The following is a 14,288-nucleotide window of genomic DNA, read 5'->3' on the forward strand; positions in this document are numbered from 1 at the left end:
CAGAGGTGGGGCCGAGCCACCTGCCTAAAAGTATTTGGAGATGAAGCTTTATGTTTCGCGTGAAGATTTTCCGTATCATTATCATGCCAATTCTAATGCTGACATTTTGTTTTTCACGAGACAAAGCCCAAGAGGTCGGCGGGGCTCGGTGGGTGAAGAGGGCTGTCACGGCGGCAGAAGTCACTGGTCTAATTAAAGGATTATGGAAACTATTAAAATAAACGAAGGGCTTCAGCGGGGGCTGGCAGGTTAACGCTGTTAGGAGGAGAGGCTTTTCGGGCAGTGCTGATCAAGCATCAGCTTAACAGCTTCCTGATTCGGGGAGAGGATGGTAGTCTTTGATGGAGGGAAATGCATTTTTTCCACCTTTTTTATTTGAATTGAAGTGTAGGGGGCTTTTTATTCAGCGATGCCCTTCTTGGGTTTGTTTTTGAGCTCACATCAGGCTTGTCTTGCAAAGCAAGAATATCTGGGAGGGGCAGATTTCTGTTTTAAATCATCTCTTTCTGCGTTAATTGTGGCACTGGCCGTTCCTCATTCTGTTTTTGTCCCGGTGTCAAGTCACATTCGAGTCTCCAGGATCCGTGCATTAGCATGGACGTGTCCCTGATGCGCAGAGACGGCTCCGTAATTCCATCTTCCCTCCTGCCCGCCCCTGCCTTGGAATGACTCCCCTAATATTTAAATATTCCTGTCCTCTTGTGCAACATATAGGATAAATACTTACCTAAAGGTTAATCTGTATTTTGAAGTGACTAGACACATTTGTGCAAGATATTTTCATTTCTGCTTATATTAAAGTGGACAGCAGTAGCATTAAAATGTAAATTGCTAGGCTTTAAAGAAGCTTCTGTGCAAAAATTAATCTCTACCTGTCTTTTACTTTCACTATGAGTTTTGTTGAGTTGCAGTGTCCATTTACTTGTAACTATAATTGTTGCACTGGGTGTTTAGGACTTGTTGGTAGTGGGATGGATGCTGAACTGGGGGAAGAGCACGGCGTTGGCTTGTGTCAGTGCTGCTGCCTGGCCCACACCTGTTCCTCAGTGAGTTTTTAGACCATCCTGATCACATATTTGAGACTGCCTTAGAGCATATAGGTTTTTTTTCCTCTCCCTGTGATGGTGAGAGCTTTCTGGAAATAAGGTTTAAGCTGGAGACTCTTTTTTGCCACTCGCTACTTGTACGTACGCTGCAATAAATCCTCTATGTATTGTCACTGCTCCAAGGAATTTCATGGCTTAGATAGGAGGCCTGTGGTACCAAAAAATTTGTGTAGCCTTCAAAAGCCCTTGTAAATAATCAAAGAGAAACTTCCAATACTGAGATATGAGCTACTTAAGATATGTGTAATAGCACTGCGCATTTGCATAGCCTGTTCTAGTGAAAGCACAGTGGCAACACTAACCCTGCCAGTACCAAGAACTTCATACAGAAGAAGCTGGAGAAGTTTTCTGAGTGAGGCTCAGAAATTGCTGTATTCCTCCCCAAAAGACGGGCGCTTAGGGGAGTGGAGCCGCTGTGTGGTGTCCCCATGGTGTGTCCCCGTGCTGGATGTGAAGAGCAAGAACAATATTTGATTGTTACCTGGTGGATGGATGGACCTGGACGGTGTTGGACTCTCTCAGGCTCAACCTCTGCCACAGACAAGTACCTGTCAAATGAATTATTCAGTTAATGCTGGCGAAAGCGGTGTGGTGGTCTCCCCTCCCTCCTCTCTGCACCCAGACTGTGATCTTTTGCTTTTATTTGATCTTGGCTTTCGTGTTTTAACTATTCCTTTTTCGTGCCATCTCTCATTGCACGCTCTCCAGAGCTGGCTTTGATATCTTTTCTCTTTGTCTTCCATTTCCCCCGGTTTCCTCCCTTCCTTCTTCCTTTGATGTGGCAGAAAATGACCAGGATGGACGTCTTCCCACACGTCTCTCCCTCTCTTAATCTTGTCCAGTTCAAGTTACCCACCATTTGAAGAAGTTCACCAGATGCTCACCTATTAGTGTGGCTTCGTTAACTCCAAGCAATGATTTTGGGTAGAAGCTGGTAAAGGTTGGGCTGCCCGGGGAGGAGGTGGTGCTGGTCCTTGCACCGGGTGTCTGGGGTTGCTGCGAGTCCCTCCGGGTCCCCGGAGTGATGGCGAGGCAGGGCGCAGCCCCCCGGGACGAGCCCTCCCGGTTCCAGGGTGGGGATGTGCCATGGGGATGCTCACGCAGGCATCATGTGTGGGTGGCTGGCACTGCCAGGCGGCGAGAGCTCATCCCGCACCTCGTGGATGGAGCTTAAACTAAGTTGAAGGCAAAGCAAGAATTGTATTTAAAAGCAGATTAATTTGCTGACTTGGGGGAGCGAGAGGTATTTAGAACAAAAACTGGAAATGCAAATTCTAGCTGAGCACAAACTTCGTCATTTGATGGCTGAAATTCTCTGCTTTGTTGTGCCAGTGAAGCTGCATGAAACATGTTTTTTTCCCCGAGCTAAAGAGCTGACCTGGGTGGGGGAGGTAAGTACCCAGAATGGTGGATGAGCATAATTAGGACATGGATTGTGGGTTGGCTCCGTATACATCAGTTTGTGTGTTGTTAATGTCTGGTTCCACCCTGTCTGTCTGTTTTATTAGATTAATTTATTACTTTCTGAAAGTGCCTCTCCAGTGAGCTAAAATATCTATTTACTGGAAGTATTTGGTTACCATGAAAGAGCGTATTTGGCTTGTGTTTGGCAAATATTAACTACTTTCTTCTGTTTCTTTTGCAATTTAATTGTCTATTTATCTTGGGTATTGATTGCTGATGGCCTTGGTAATGATTTGCTGATTTTGGAAATAATGATTTTAAAGGCTCAGATTACTTTTGTAATATTAATCATTACCTTGGTGTGCTTGCCTCAAAGGATGGGATCTCTCTGACGGCTCCAGTTGCAATGTGGACATTTACTGTCTAAAACTATGCCTCTGTCTTAAAATAACAAAATCGTTACTGGCGTTTTGTTCCTGAAACTAAGCAGATATTTGCAGAGATGCGAACCTGGCACTCGCAATTAGCTCACAAATTTGCTGTTCCTGTTGGCAGGAGGAGTGGCCAGATTCTGGAGTCAAATAAAAAGATAATTTTATTTACTTTCTGCTTTCGTATTGGTCTCAACTCTCGGGCAGGGTTGGTGGGGAAATGGGCTGCCCCTCTCCGGCAGCGGCACAGCAGCAATGCAGCTTTGCTTTGTGGGAGAGAAGCAATACTCCAAAAGGGTGTTACACTTGCAAGTAAATGTGCTGCCGTACAGCGGCACATCTTGCTTTGGGGGAAGGTGAGAAATTGGAAAGTCTCTGCTGGGAGCTGAGTAATTGGCGTCTGCTATTATTGTGTCCCTCCTCCCCCTTTTAATAACTTGTTTATAAAGATAACGCTCCTACAGATCTCATTGTGCAGCTGTAAAACATAATTTTTAAAAAAATATATGCATTCCTATTTATGTCACGTCTGAATACCTACCTCCTTATATTTCTATAAGGAGAAGGGATAGTTTTTGTCTCAGCCAGGCATCTTTCCCCACTGCTGGGCAGACTCGCGGATGCCCGTGGAGAGACGAGCTGTGTCCTCGCCATACCTGGAAGGAGATGTAATTCTTCCATTAATACAAAACCTGGCAGGCGGTTAGAGTGGCTGGGAGGGGAATTTTGTCTTCTTGTTGTTTTAGGCCTTGAAGCAAAGGATTGTGTTGGCTGTTGGAATGATGTTAGCTTTATCTCCATCGGAGCTCCCATAGTGACATATATTACTAGAGAGCACGAAACATGATGTTTAGCATATGCCCCTGGGATCTCTAGTTGCAGTGAATCCCACTTCTTTCTCTTGCATCAAGTGATTTGTTTAATTGGTTTTAACAGTTTCATTCTTGTTCTTTTATTAGTGGATCGTGGCGCAAAAGGAAGCTGGGAGCGTTTTATGATCCTGTCCTGGGTAATTTGATGACTAAGTCTCATTGAGCTTCATCTCTGTGCAGGTGCAGTGCTGCATCTCCTGCAGGGGATGCGGTGGGAAGAGGGTGTCCTCCTCCTCACAAACACACGCGTGGGAAAGGAAGAGGAGGAGAGGGCAAAATCATGTCTGTGACAATTGTTTTCTAATTCTTTTCATCACCTTATAGAACAAAAATGATAAAAGGAGGCTCAGAAAAGAGGGCATTGCAGCAAGCCCTGGCAGGGATGTGATCTCTTTTCTTCATACCAAGGTATAAAGATAATTCCAATCAGGATTGATACAGTGGATGGCAAATAATTCTTGAACAATCCGCTTATGGTGTTCCAGGATGCGAATGAAAACCACTAATGGGATAAAGAAGGATCTAGATAATTATCTCGGCTGCATTAAATCCTGTCCTTTCAGGAGAGTACTCTTGTGTGGACACTAATTTCGTGTGTTTGAAATGCTAAAGCTGACTAGACATTTTCAGAAGTTAGCTGATTCCAAAATAGCCATCATCACTTGGTGATCATCTATCTTTTATCTACCTGGTTGGTCCTAATAAATCTGATTTCTGGTCTCTGCTATCCTGTTTCCCTTTTTCCCCCTCCCTGCAGCAGGTTAAAGCTGTGACACACATTCTCTCCAGGGTGGATTTGAAACCTCCTTCATCCTTTTCTTTTTTCATTTGGGCTGCTGTTTTGGGAGACTTCCTGGGGTTTTTTTTCCCTTTTACAGCTGGTAATGCTGTTGTTTTAAGTCTGACGGAAGAGCTGCTTGCAATATTAAGGTATGCAAGATATTTTTTAATTTGATCCATTTTTTTTTCCCCCAGCAAGAGCTCTCTGCCTTGCAGTGTGGGGGACAGCACTGTGCTCCAAAACACAGTTGTACAGTCAGTTAATGAGGCTCTTGTTGTAGGCTCTTTGCTGCCTTTGTGTTGAACCTAATGGATGCCCCATGGATGAAGTGGAGGATGGCAGGAAGAGAAAGGAACAGTTTTGTATTGACAGGAACCGTGACATTTGGATGGGGTTGGATCAGTTAACAGCGTTCAAAGATCTGCGTTACGGGATCTCTGTTCTCCACGACCCCGTGGTCAGAGGAAATCTGCTGTTCGGAGGTATGGGCGACAGAAATACACTTCTAAGAAGCGGCTGGTTCTTCATTATCCCCCATCAGCTGCAGGCAGCTGCATTTGCCAGCTGTCAGAGAGTCGTTTCTCTCCAGCCTCACACTAAGCGAACCGAGGCATGCCTGAACCGGCTGCAGCATCCTTCGCTGAGCCAGGCTGTGCATCCAACAACGGGAGCCAGGTCTGGGGACTTCAACTGAGACGGCTGCCCACGAGCCATCCTCCAGCTGGAAGAGGAGGATGGGCAGTCAGTATCATCCCTTTACGCTGGAGGACAGATGCTGTGCATGGCTGCCTCGTCGGGGAAAGACGCCATCATTCACCACACGGAGAGTGCCCAAATGTAGTTTCTCAGCGGTAGACCCTCTTGAATCACAAGGTTCCCATCTTTTCTTGCTGGCATGGCAGTACAGTTAAGGTTCAGATGTCTTTTGGAAGTACAGAAGGGCTTCCTTGCTTTTAGTGAGAAGTCAAACAAGAAATGCTGTCCTGTCCAAGGTGGACTTGGGTTTCCAATCTCCTTCACGTGGCACGGAGACGTTACGAGGGCCAATCTTGCACTGAAATCCAAGGAGTTGGTATGTCTATTTTTGCTGTGGACTGGAAGTTGCTCTTGACACCAGATCTGCCATTCACACCACCATGAGCTGTCACTTGCCTATCCCAACCTGAGGATGTCCTTAGAGGCACATGAAGCGCAGCCCTCCCATACCAGACTTGGATTTGGGAGAGGTAGCCTGCAAGAGGGTCTGATGCAATTAGGCACATCCAGATAAGGCACTCGCCTAGTAGGGCTGTGTGTAGAGAAGAGGGTACATGGGATCCTTGCTGCCTCTGGAAGGGTCTTTAAGAAACGAATTACATTTAAGAAATGTGGTCACCTTTCATCTTGGTGACATGCTTCTTGAACAGCAGCTCTTAAACTGAATTGCTTACACAGAAGAGTCAGTATCAAGGTTTCTTCACCTCCTGGTCACAGTTACTAGCCCTGTGGCTCTAGGAGCAGGGCTGAACTTTAACAGTGGTGCCTGGCACAGGCTTTTGCCCTAAAACTGCCGACGTTCTGCAAGAGGAGTCTGGTGAGGTCTGGCAGTTGACCCCTAAAAATCGATCGATTGCTGTGTAAGGCAAGATATCCATCTTATCGCCGAGAACACCAGCCCTCCTACATGCTCTTGACTTCCACAGAGACCTTAATGGGGATTTTTACCTGGTTCTTGATATCCCTGCATGCCCTTTGAATGAACCACTCGCTAAGAAATCTCATTACTTGCTCCTCGTTAAAGGTGTCTGGTTAGCTGAGTTGCTAGTTGAAGTCTCCTTTCCTCCGCCCTGTGCTGTGATGAAGTGGTACCTGGAGCTGTTGTGCCAAGTGTTACCTCCATAGAGCATAATAAACTATCTCCTGCCATCTCCTGCTTGTGTGAGTTGTACCCAGAGAGAAATAGTGTGTTTTTTCTGGATGTCTGTGTGTGCATCATTCAAGTCACTTGAGAAAGGCACATATTTCACATCTCTTTGGAAATCTGTCAAGACAGTGGCAGATCGCTTAGCCTGAGTGCTGTGGTTCATAACTTCTAAAATGCAGGTCAAGAACTATTGCTGTAATAGTTAAAGGTCAGGCAAAATGACGATCCTTAGCCCTTCATAGCAGCTGTGGGCATCAAAGGAAGTGTTTTACTGCTGGGATTGAAACTTCAAGCATTCATCTGTTGTTCCAGAGCGCTGATTAATTATTCTTAAAGCCTTCAAACCAAAGGTGGTCATTTCTGCAGCTACCCCTGATGGTGACCCCGTGGTGCTCAGAAGCTCCAGCTGAGAGCAGGATCCTCTCTGGTGTGCCCTGAACATGCCGGGTGCATGGGGAAGCCTTCCACATAGCTTCACCATGAAAGGCTGGGCTGGGAGAAGTGGGTCCGTGTAGGTGAGGCAGTCATCAGTGGCAGAATTGGCCATTTAAAATCCACATCTACTTATCAGCATCATTTGGTGATCAAGATTGCTGCAGTGCCGACGACAACCGTGGGGACCGTTTGCATCAGACTTACAGGTTTGGTGGAGAGGAGGAAAGGGGAAGATGTTGGCAAGAGAGGGCTCGTAGGTGGGTAAAATTCAGATTGCCAAACGGTGCAGAAAAGGTCAAGAACTTCTTTTGTCTGCTGGTGTGTGGCGTAGCGCACAGGTGAGAAGGTGTGGATTATTTGTACGTGCACTCTTGTTTAGTTTGGCTTCCAGGAGAAGTCCTTATCTCTCCTCCTGCTGCCAGCTTCCTCTGAGTTGCCCTCTCTCCCTCTGCTCTGCCTACATTTCTTGCTGTGATTTCAATTATTTATAGTATTTCTTTTCCCCTTAAACTACTCCGCTGCATGTGCGCTATTTAAGCAGCTGTCACTTCCCAAGCCCATTCCGCTGATAGGTGAAGAGAAAATCCCTGTGCATGCAACTCGTTAAGAGCATTTCAGGACTCTTCAGTATGGGCAACTATGTGAATGTAGATTTGCAGTTGGATCTTATCTTATGGAAGGTTTTGATTACGGCTGGTGAAATAACGATCCACTTGTTAATGTAGAGTAACAGGACAAAGCTGCCGAGGATAACAAAGGGAGAGGAAGAAGAGTTTTGCAGAGGAGCATGCCACCTTTTTTGGTGAAACTTCAGCAGCCTAAAAGAAGAGGCATATTCTCCTCGGTTACATCAGTGTGCATCTGGAAGAACCTCATTAAAATAATTTAATTTCTTTTCGACACAGGCTGGTGTCACGGAGAGGGGAGTCTTTGGTTGCAGGGAAGCGCAGGCTTACTGGGCTGGTCTGAATTCAGAGCCGAGGCTGGGAGAGGCAGGTTTAGCTGTTCAATTTAGTACTCCCTCATTTTTCCCTCTGCAGTATCAAGCTTAGAGAGGAAGCAGAAAATATTTGTTTAAATCCCTTTCCTCATTGCTGCCATGTTCAAACTGAATTAACTCTCATCCAAAGGAAGCCTGCGCTATAGGAAACATCTGCCATTGTCCAAATTGTGTTTGAAGTCAGAATTAAAATGTATGTGACTGTTCAGCGGTGAGCGATGAATACACAAATCCTGCTCTTTGCCAACAGTTGTTTTGCGAGACATGATTTGTACGCTTCCCTTGTACCTGTGCGGTTACACAAATGTGTTATTGGAATACGAACCAGCACAACGTGTCTCAGGAAATAATGATTATAAGGTGAAGCGGCTTGCTAGAATGTCAAATAGTTCCTTATTTCAAGCTTACGTTTGTTTATTTATTTGTTTTCTCCAAACAGTGTTTCTGGAGTGTACTAGTAATTGATGTGAGGATGTAATTGTATTCACGGTGCATCTGTGTCAGGGGGCAATATTTATGTGCAACGGATGCTCCCTGAAATATTTGTTGTCCTCTTGGCTCCTCCGTCCAATGAGTTGACGTAAGCTCTCAGGGAAAGTACGAACAATTTTTAAAGCTGTTCTAGGTACAGTCCTTACAGATTTTTTTTAATGTGTAACTGAAAAGAGCTTTTGAAAAGATAGAACCAGTCTCAAGTATAGACTGACCAGGGAGAGGCTAGTGCTTTGCTATATTTGATGAGCTTTCAGTCTGCTGAATGAAGAAAAAACTAAAGCTCCCGTTTCATGGAGTATTGTCTGAGGACTGGGACTCTTGCAGTGTATTTGAGTGCTTAGGCTTCCTTCTGGCTTCTTTTGGGTAAAGACCATTCAAGTTTGAAAAAATTGTTCAAGTTCTTTAAATTGTGTCCTGTCTTTCAGCGGGAATTGCAGAGATAATTGCAAAATAAACTGAGGAGCAACTGACAAAAATGAATAAGGCAGAAGTTTGAGCAGGACTCGGTGGTGTGTGCTAATGCTGTATTTCTGGTGCACGGTGGCAAACGTTGGTACCACATGCGTTTCAGGGGTTAGTTACATGATACTGCCAAATTCCCGATGGATTAATGGACATTTTGGTTCAGACTGACAGCTCCAGAGGCCCCAGAGCAGCAGGGTGAGGGTGGTGCACAAGTCTCCTAGACATGGAAGTGGACTGATGAAAAGCAAAGCTCTCTACAAAGTTGGCTGGGTATCATTCAGCCCATTTCACAGGCGGGAAATCAAGGCCCAGGAGGGGTTCCCAACCTGCAAGGTGCATAAATCCCTTTGAAACCTCCCTCTGACCGTCCCTCCTACAGCCCCTCAAACACAGAAACCATGCCTACAGAAGGATGGGTTTGCGTTTCTCTGCTGGCACATTTGCTGCCAGAGAAATGACATTTATTCGGTTTCTCCAGGAGTCTATGCTTGTACTGGGATGAAAAGTCTGCGGGGCTTGGGGCAGGGACCTCGAGCGCTGCGGTAACTGCCAAGAGGACAGCCGGAGAAAGCATCCACGTACCTAGGGCTGAGATGCTGCAGCATCTCACCCTGCTCAGCTGTATGTTCTTCAGCAAACTCCTGGTGCCAGACAAAATACACGTGTGGAGAGGTGGACGGTGCCAAAGCAGCTCCAGGAGAGCAGCAGTTGGCCATGAATTTGCTCTAAGGTTGGGTGGATTGATTCTGCTGCTGTGGAAACCCAAGTGGATGAAGGGGCAGGAGGACAGGGGTGGTAGGTCACACCAGAGTCTGCTGTCAGCGCAGAAGAGAGAGATTTTTATGTTTTGTGGCGCCTCTTTTCCTACTTTGGAAAGAGCTTCCTTTTTATGTGCTTGTGTAAATGCTTTATAGCCCAAGTGCTGTGACTTTGAGTAGTTCCTCGGAAACTCATGATGAATTTTGACCACGTACAGCCGGTGTCTTCAAGTTCCTGAGGACTCTGCTCTCAGTTTGTGATTACATGAGTGATTTTATATAACTTCTGAGTATTGGCAGGCTTACAATCATTTTCTCCCCTCCTTTTTTCTTTTTTTTTTTGGTTTAAGCCTGTTTTTTCTAAGGGACTGAAGCTATGTCCTTCTTCCCAACAGGTTTCAAACTCCTAGTCTTGCTTTAGCCCAATTGGGCCATGGTATGGAAATCCCAGAGGTGATATAAAATCCTCCAGGTACTTTTGAAGGTAGCCAGGAGGGCAGAAGAGAGAAGGTCTGTTGGTGGCTCTGCCGGAGGATAGTATGAACTCCTCCGTCAGGCGTGGGGGAATCCGTGCAGAAGGCGTTATTTTCATAAAGCCCCAGCCACAAGAAATGTTTTAATCAAAGCTTTCGGTTGAGCACAGGACACCCAGATGTTGGGTTCCTCCCCAGGGAGGGATGCGGTGGGATGACTGTGGCCAACACCGTTCTCTGCGCCCGGTCAGCAGCTCAGCTGATCCCTCAAAGTTCTGCCAAGTGCAGAAAATAAATAAGACCAAGGCTGGTTTTTCCTTCTCACACCTCTAGCAAGGATTAGCAGTAACCACAGAAAGAAAATAATAATTATTTTTTTTTGTAATGGCTCCATCCATTTCAGTATTCCTACCTCTGGCCAATGCCTCATTCTCTAATTTCCATTGCTCCGACTGCTTTGTTTTTTCTTCATTGCAATCAAGATAATGCAGTACAATATTGCACTAAGAATTTCAGCTATTCAATTACCTTTCAGAAGTTGACTTAATTGGCTCTTTAAGTGATAGCTCTCTATTGTGTGCAATCAGCACGACTCAAGGAGGGAGCAGGAAGAGGATAAGGACCTTGTTTCTAATCAATAAATAAAGGTCTTTGAAATAATACTGCTTGCAATTTGTATCACCGGTTAAATTGCACAGAAGATGATTGTCTGCACATTCCTTGCGGAGCACGGCTGTAACAGAGTAATAAGCCTTTGCTGTCAGCAAGTATGAGGACTATTTTACTCTGTATTTCCAGCAAATCCAATTCTCCTCTTGGATTTTTTGCCCCCAAGTATTAGAGAAAAAACCAAAACAAAACTGCTGCAGAGCCTAGCACAGATGGTTTGGGAGAGTCTAATATGTAATGACTAATCATTTATTTTGCACCTCATAAAGTATGCAAATGAATGTGATACCTGATGATAAATAATTCAAAATGGAGATGCAAGGCAAGGGGAGATTATAGATGGAATGAATATATGGTAAACCAACTTTTTTTTTAAAAAAAAGCAATCCCAAAAGCCTAAGCTCTTCTTCCAAGCTATGATCCATAGAAACAGCTGGTTCTTGGTGCAGGTTTGCCTCCAGTGCTTGAATCCGAGGGACTTTGGGCCAGCAGGATTTCTAGAGTTTGCAGGCAGGGTTTGGCCAAAGCTACACATCTCAGGAGCTGCCGCCCTTGCACAGCTCTGTTGCACCTCAGGTCATCACTGAGCTTATTCCTGCCTTGGTTTAGGCAGCAGGAAAGCTTTGTCAAGCACACCAGGTTTCTTTTAGAGAGAGAGATAGAGATTTTTTTTCCTAGTTAGTGGGGTAAAAGTGATTGGCTGCTTCACACTTTTTTTTAAAGCTAAAGTTGCTAATCATAATTAATAATTTAGTCCTAATTAAAAATATTTTGCATCCAGAAAGGTGGTCTTGAGATTGCAAAAGGCACAAGATTGGAAGCTATCCTCAGTCCCCTGGTGTCACCGCTGCCTGGGACAATTCCAGCTCCTGTCACCACAGTCCTGTCCCCAAATCCATCCCCTCCCCAGCTGTGGGGGTAGGTGAGAACTGCAGGTGCAGAACTGAATAGAGCCACAGGTTTTAATGTTTGAGTATCCAGCACACTCCTCGGTATGGTGCATGTCTCTGCGCTCCATTTCCAACACCTTCTGCACGCGTAGGGAGTTTCATTTGGTTTGGGGGAGTGACCAAGGGATGTTCTTTGCAAGGATCAGCTAGCTCAGACCAAGCTGGGATTTAATTGATTAAAGATGCTTCTTCTTCCTTTGCTCCCTAACCCCATCCTGGTAAGAGACGGATGATCGTCCCTCAGTGCGATATTCTTGCTGCGGGCAGGAAGACGATGCTGATCTAGATTTATAATTCTGCGTCAAAGGGCAGCATTAAGACCGTTTCACGTGTCTGCTTGTAGGAGTTTTCACGAAACTGTGGAGGTAGATTGTGCTTGCCCTTTTATCAGCTAGAAACAGTGATGCTACAGTGTCCTGGTCCAGCTCAGCGTTAAGCAGGTCCTTAAATTGCCAGCAATCTTCTCCTGGCAGCCGCTGGCTGGTGTCAGGCGCCTTCGTGCCCAGACACCCTGACAAGGCTGTGTTTGTTAGCGGAGGGTTGGTACAGTCTTGCCTCGGTGGAGAAGTGGAACTGAATGGTCATTTTGTGATGACAGTAATTGCAGCATCCGTGTAGTCTCACCATCCAAGTGTTTTACTGATGATCCCAAGTGCTGGGTTGATTCCGTATTGACTTTGCGGAGCACCGCGGCACTGGGAAGGTGTGTAGCATCTATTTGTAAGATGCAGTAACTGCTGGTTTGCGAGTAATTTTGTCTGTATTGAGTTGAGCAATATAGGGGAAGAAGGGCAAAAGGAACAACGTTGTTGTTGTAAATTTACTCTGTGGCATCTTTTGCTCCTGGGAGGGGCTGTTATGATAAAGCCTGATACATTTTCACATCTGCCTATGAAGAATGTAGGATTTATCTCTCAAATAAAATTTGCTTTGCTGCGCTGCCAGCAGGGGTTTTTTTGAGTAGCTATTTTTGTGAAATATAACCTGAGAATGTGTATTGGCTTAACGCTTAAAATGTAGCCAGGGGAAGATGGAATATTCATCTTTATCGTATTTGTTTCTCCCGTAATGAGGCATTACTGTCTGTCGTAAAGGAAGTGGTCCTCGAGCCCAGGGAGCATGCCCAGCTATTTTCTGCTTGCTCCATTAGCTCGTGTTCAGACCTCCCGATTTTTTATGTGCATGTACTTTTCTACTTGTTTAATCCTGCCAACTGCTCTTCTGGTTGGAAATCCATTTCTATAATGCTAGGTATTACACAAATTTGTTGAAGCTCTTAATGCAGATAACAGGGGGGTGAGGCTGGTTTGCCCAATCAGGCTGTGCCGACTTTCTGCTTTCCATCAGTCACACAGAGAGCTTTACGCTGCAGCTCACTGAGGGCATAAAATGCACGCAGTAAAGAAAAATAAAGTTTAAGGAACAACTGGAGTGCTGTAAACATCGCTTGGATTTTGATTTACAAAGTTCAAGCACAGCACAAATTGTATGGCTCGCTGTGCCCTGTGGAAATCTCTCTTTGTATTCCTTTTTTTGAAAAATTTCCGTAACTAGTAATCATGGGATCGTAGCAGAGAGCCCTTCCATAAATAGCTTTTTGGTCACCACTGCTGTTTACTATTACTCTGTACAGCATGGTAATCGAAGCTCCTCATTCATGGGAATATTCATAATGAATTGCAGCACGGATGCAGGCGGTGGAGCTTCGCAGCCCTGGATTTTGGGGGTTTGCTGTGTGCATAATGCTTCGGGGACCAGAGCTGGGGCGGGTGAGAGGCATCTTCTCTCTCTGAGCGCTGCGTGTGATTTGCAGTGTTTGTGTAGCCATTTCCAGCAGAACTGAGCACATCCCTGCCTGTTGTACTGTTCTGGTTGTTTTAATCTGTTGAATTTATCCGTGGCACTTTGCCTGGTGGAGAGCGGTGGGAATGTTGTCAGCAGTGGCAGAGAAGGATGCCAGGCTGCTTTTTTTTTTTTTATTATTTGTAGTGAAGCCATACAAAGTCTATCCAGGGCCTCGTGGCCAGGGTTTAAGTAGCTCTCAAGCATGCACGTACCATTTGTTTAAGCAATGGAGTAGGCGACCTGCTCAAAGTTTAGTGTGAGTTTATATACTTGTGTTAACTTCTGACTTAACTGTCCAGTTTTATTAAAAATAAAAGGAATGAAATCATTCTGGCACACTTTGATAGCTACAGCATTTGGAAACTCTTCAGCTTCTCTCTCTTCTCTTTCCTGATTTCTTCCCAAGAATAGTTGCAACACTTTTCTTTTTTAGGACTTTGCCCTAATAATTACATCTGTGAAGATCTGCTGGGATGGGTTGTCCCACAAGCAGGATTATGCCCTTAAATGGAAAATAAGCCACCGCAAAGCCAAAGTTTGGGAAAAAATATTATTGTGGGAAAATGAAGTTGCTGGATGTATTATTCCATGTTGTGGAGCTGCACGGTCAGGAAATACTTGTTAGTGCAGAGAGGAAATGCTCGTGTCCTCTAAATGCTTGCTGCATTCTTTTTTTAATTGTTGTTGTTAAAATAGGAAAA

At 45.2% G+C, this 14,288-nt stretch overlaps 1 protein-coding gene across 1 annotated transcript in view; it reads left to right on the forward strand.

Moving 5' to 3' along the window:
- Window positions 1-4,913: 4,913 nt before the first annotated feature.
- The window catches only part of MGAT4B (mannosyl (alpha-1,3-)-glycoprotein beta-1,4-N-acetylglucosaminyltransferase, isozyme B), a 41,079-nt gene continuing 31,704 nt past the window's right edge, over window positions 4,914-14,288 (forward strand). Inside the window, exon 1 of the mRNA XM_009322756.1 lies at window positions 4,914-5,076. Within this exon, the coding sequence (XP_009321031.1) occupies window positions 4,914-5,076 (163 nt within the window). The remainder of the gene's footprint in view (window positions 5,077-14,288) is intronic.

The sequence above is a fragment of the Pygoscelis adeliae genome, unplaced genomic scaffold (assembly GCF_000699105.1).
Source record: "Pygoscelis adeliae isolate BGI_AS28 unplaced genomic scaffold, ASM69910v1 Scaffold34, whole genome shotgun sequence".
Taxonomy (NCBI): Eukaryota; Metazoa; Chordata; class Aves; order Sphenisciformes; family Spheniscidae; genus Pygoscelis; species Pygoscelis adeliae.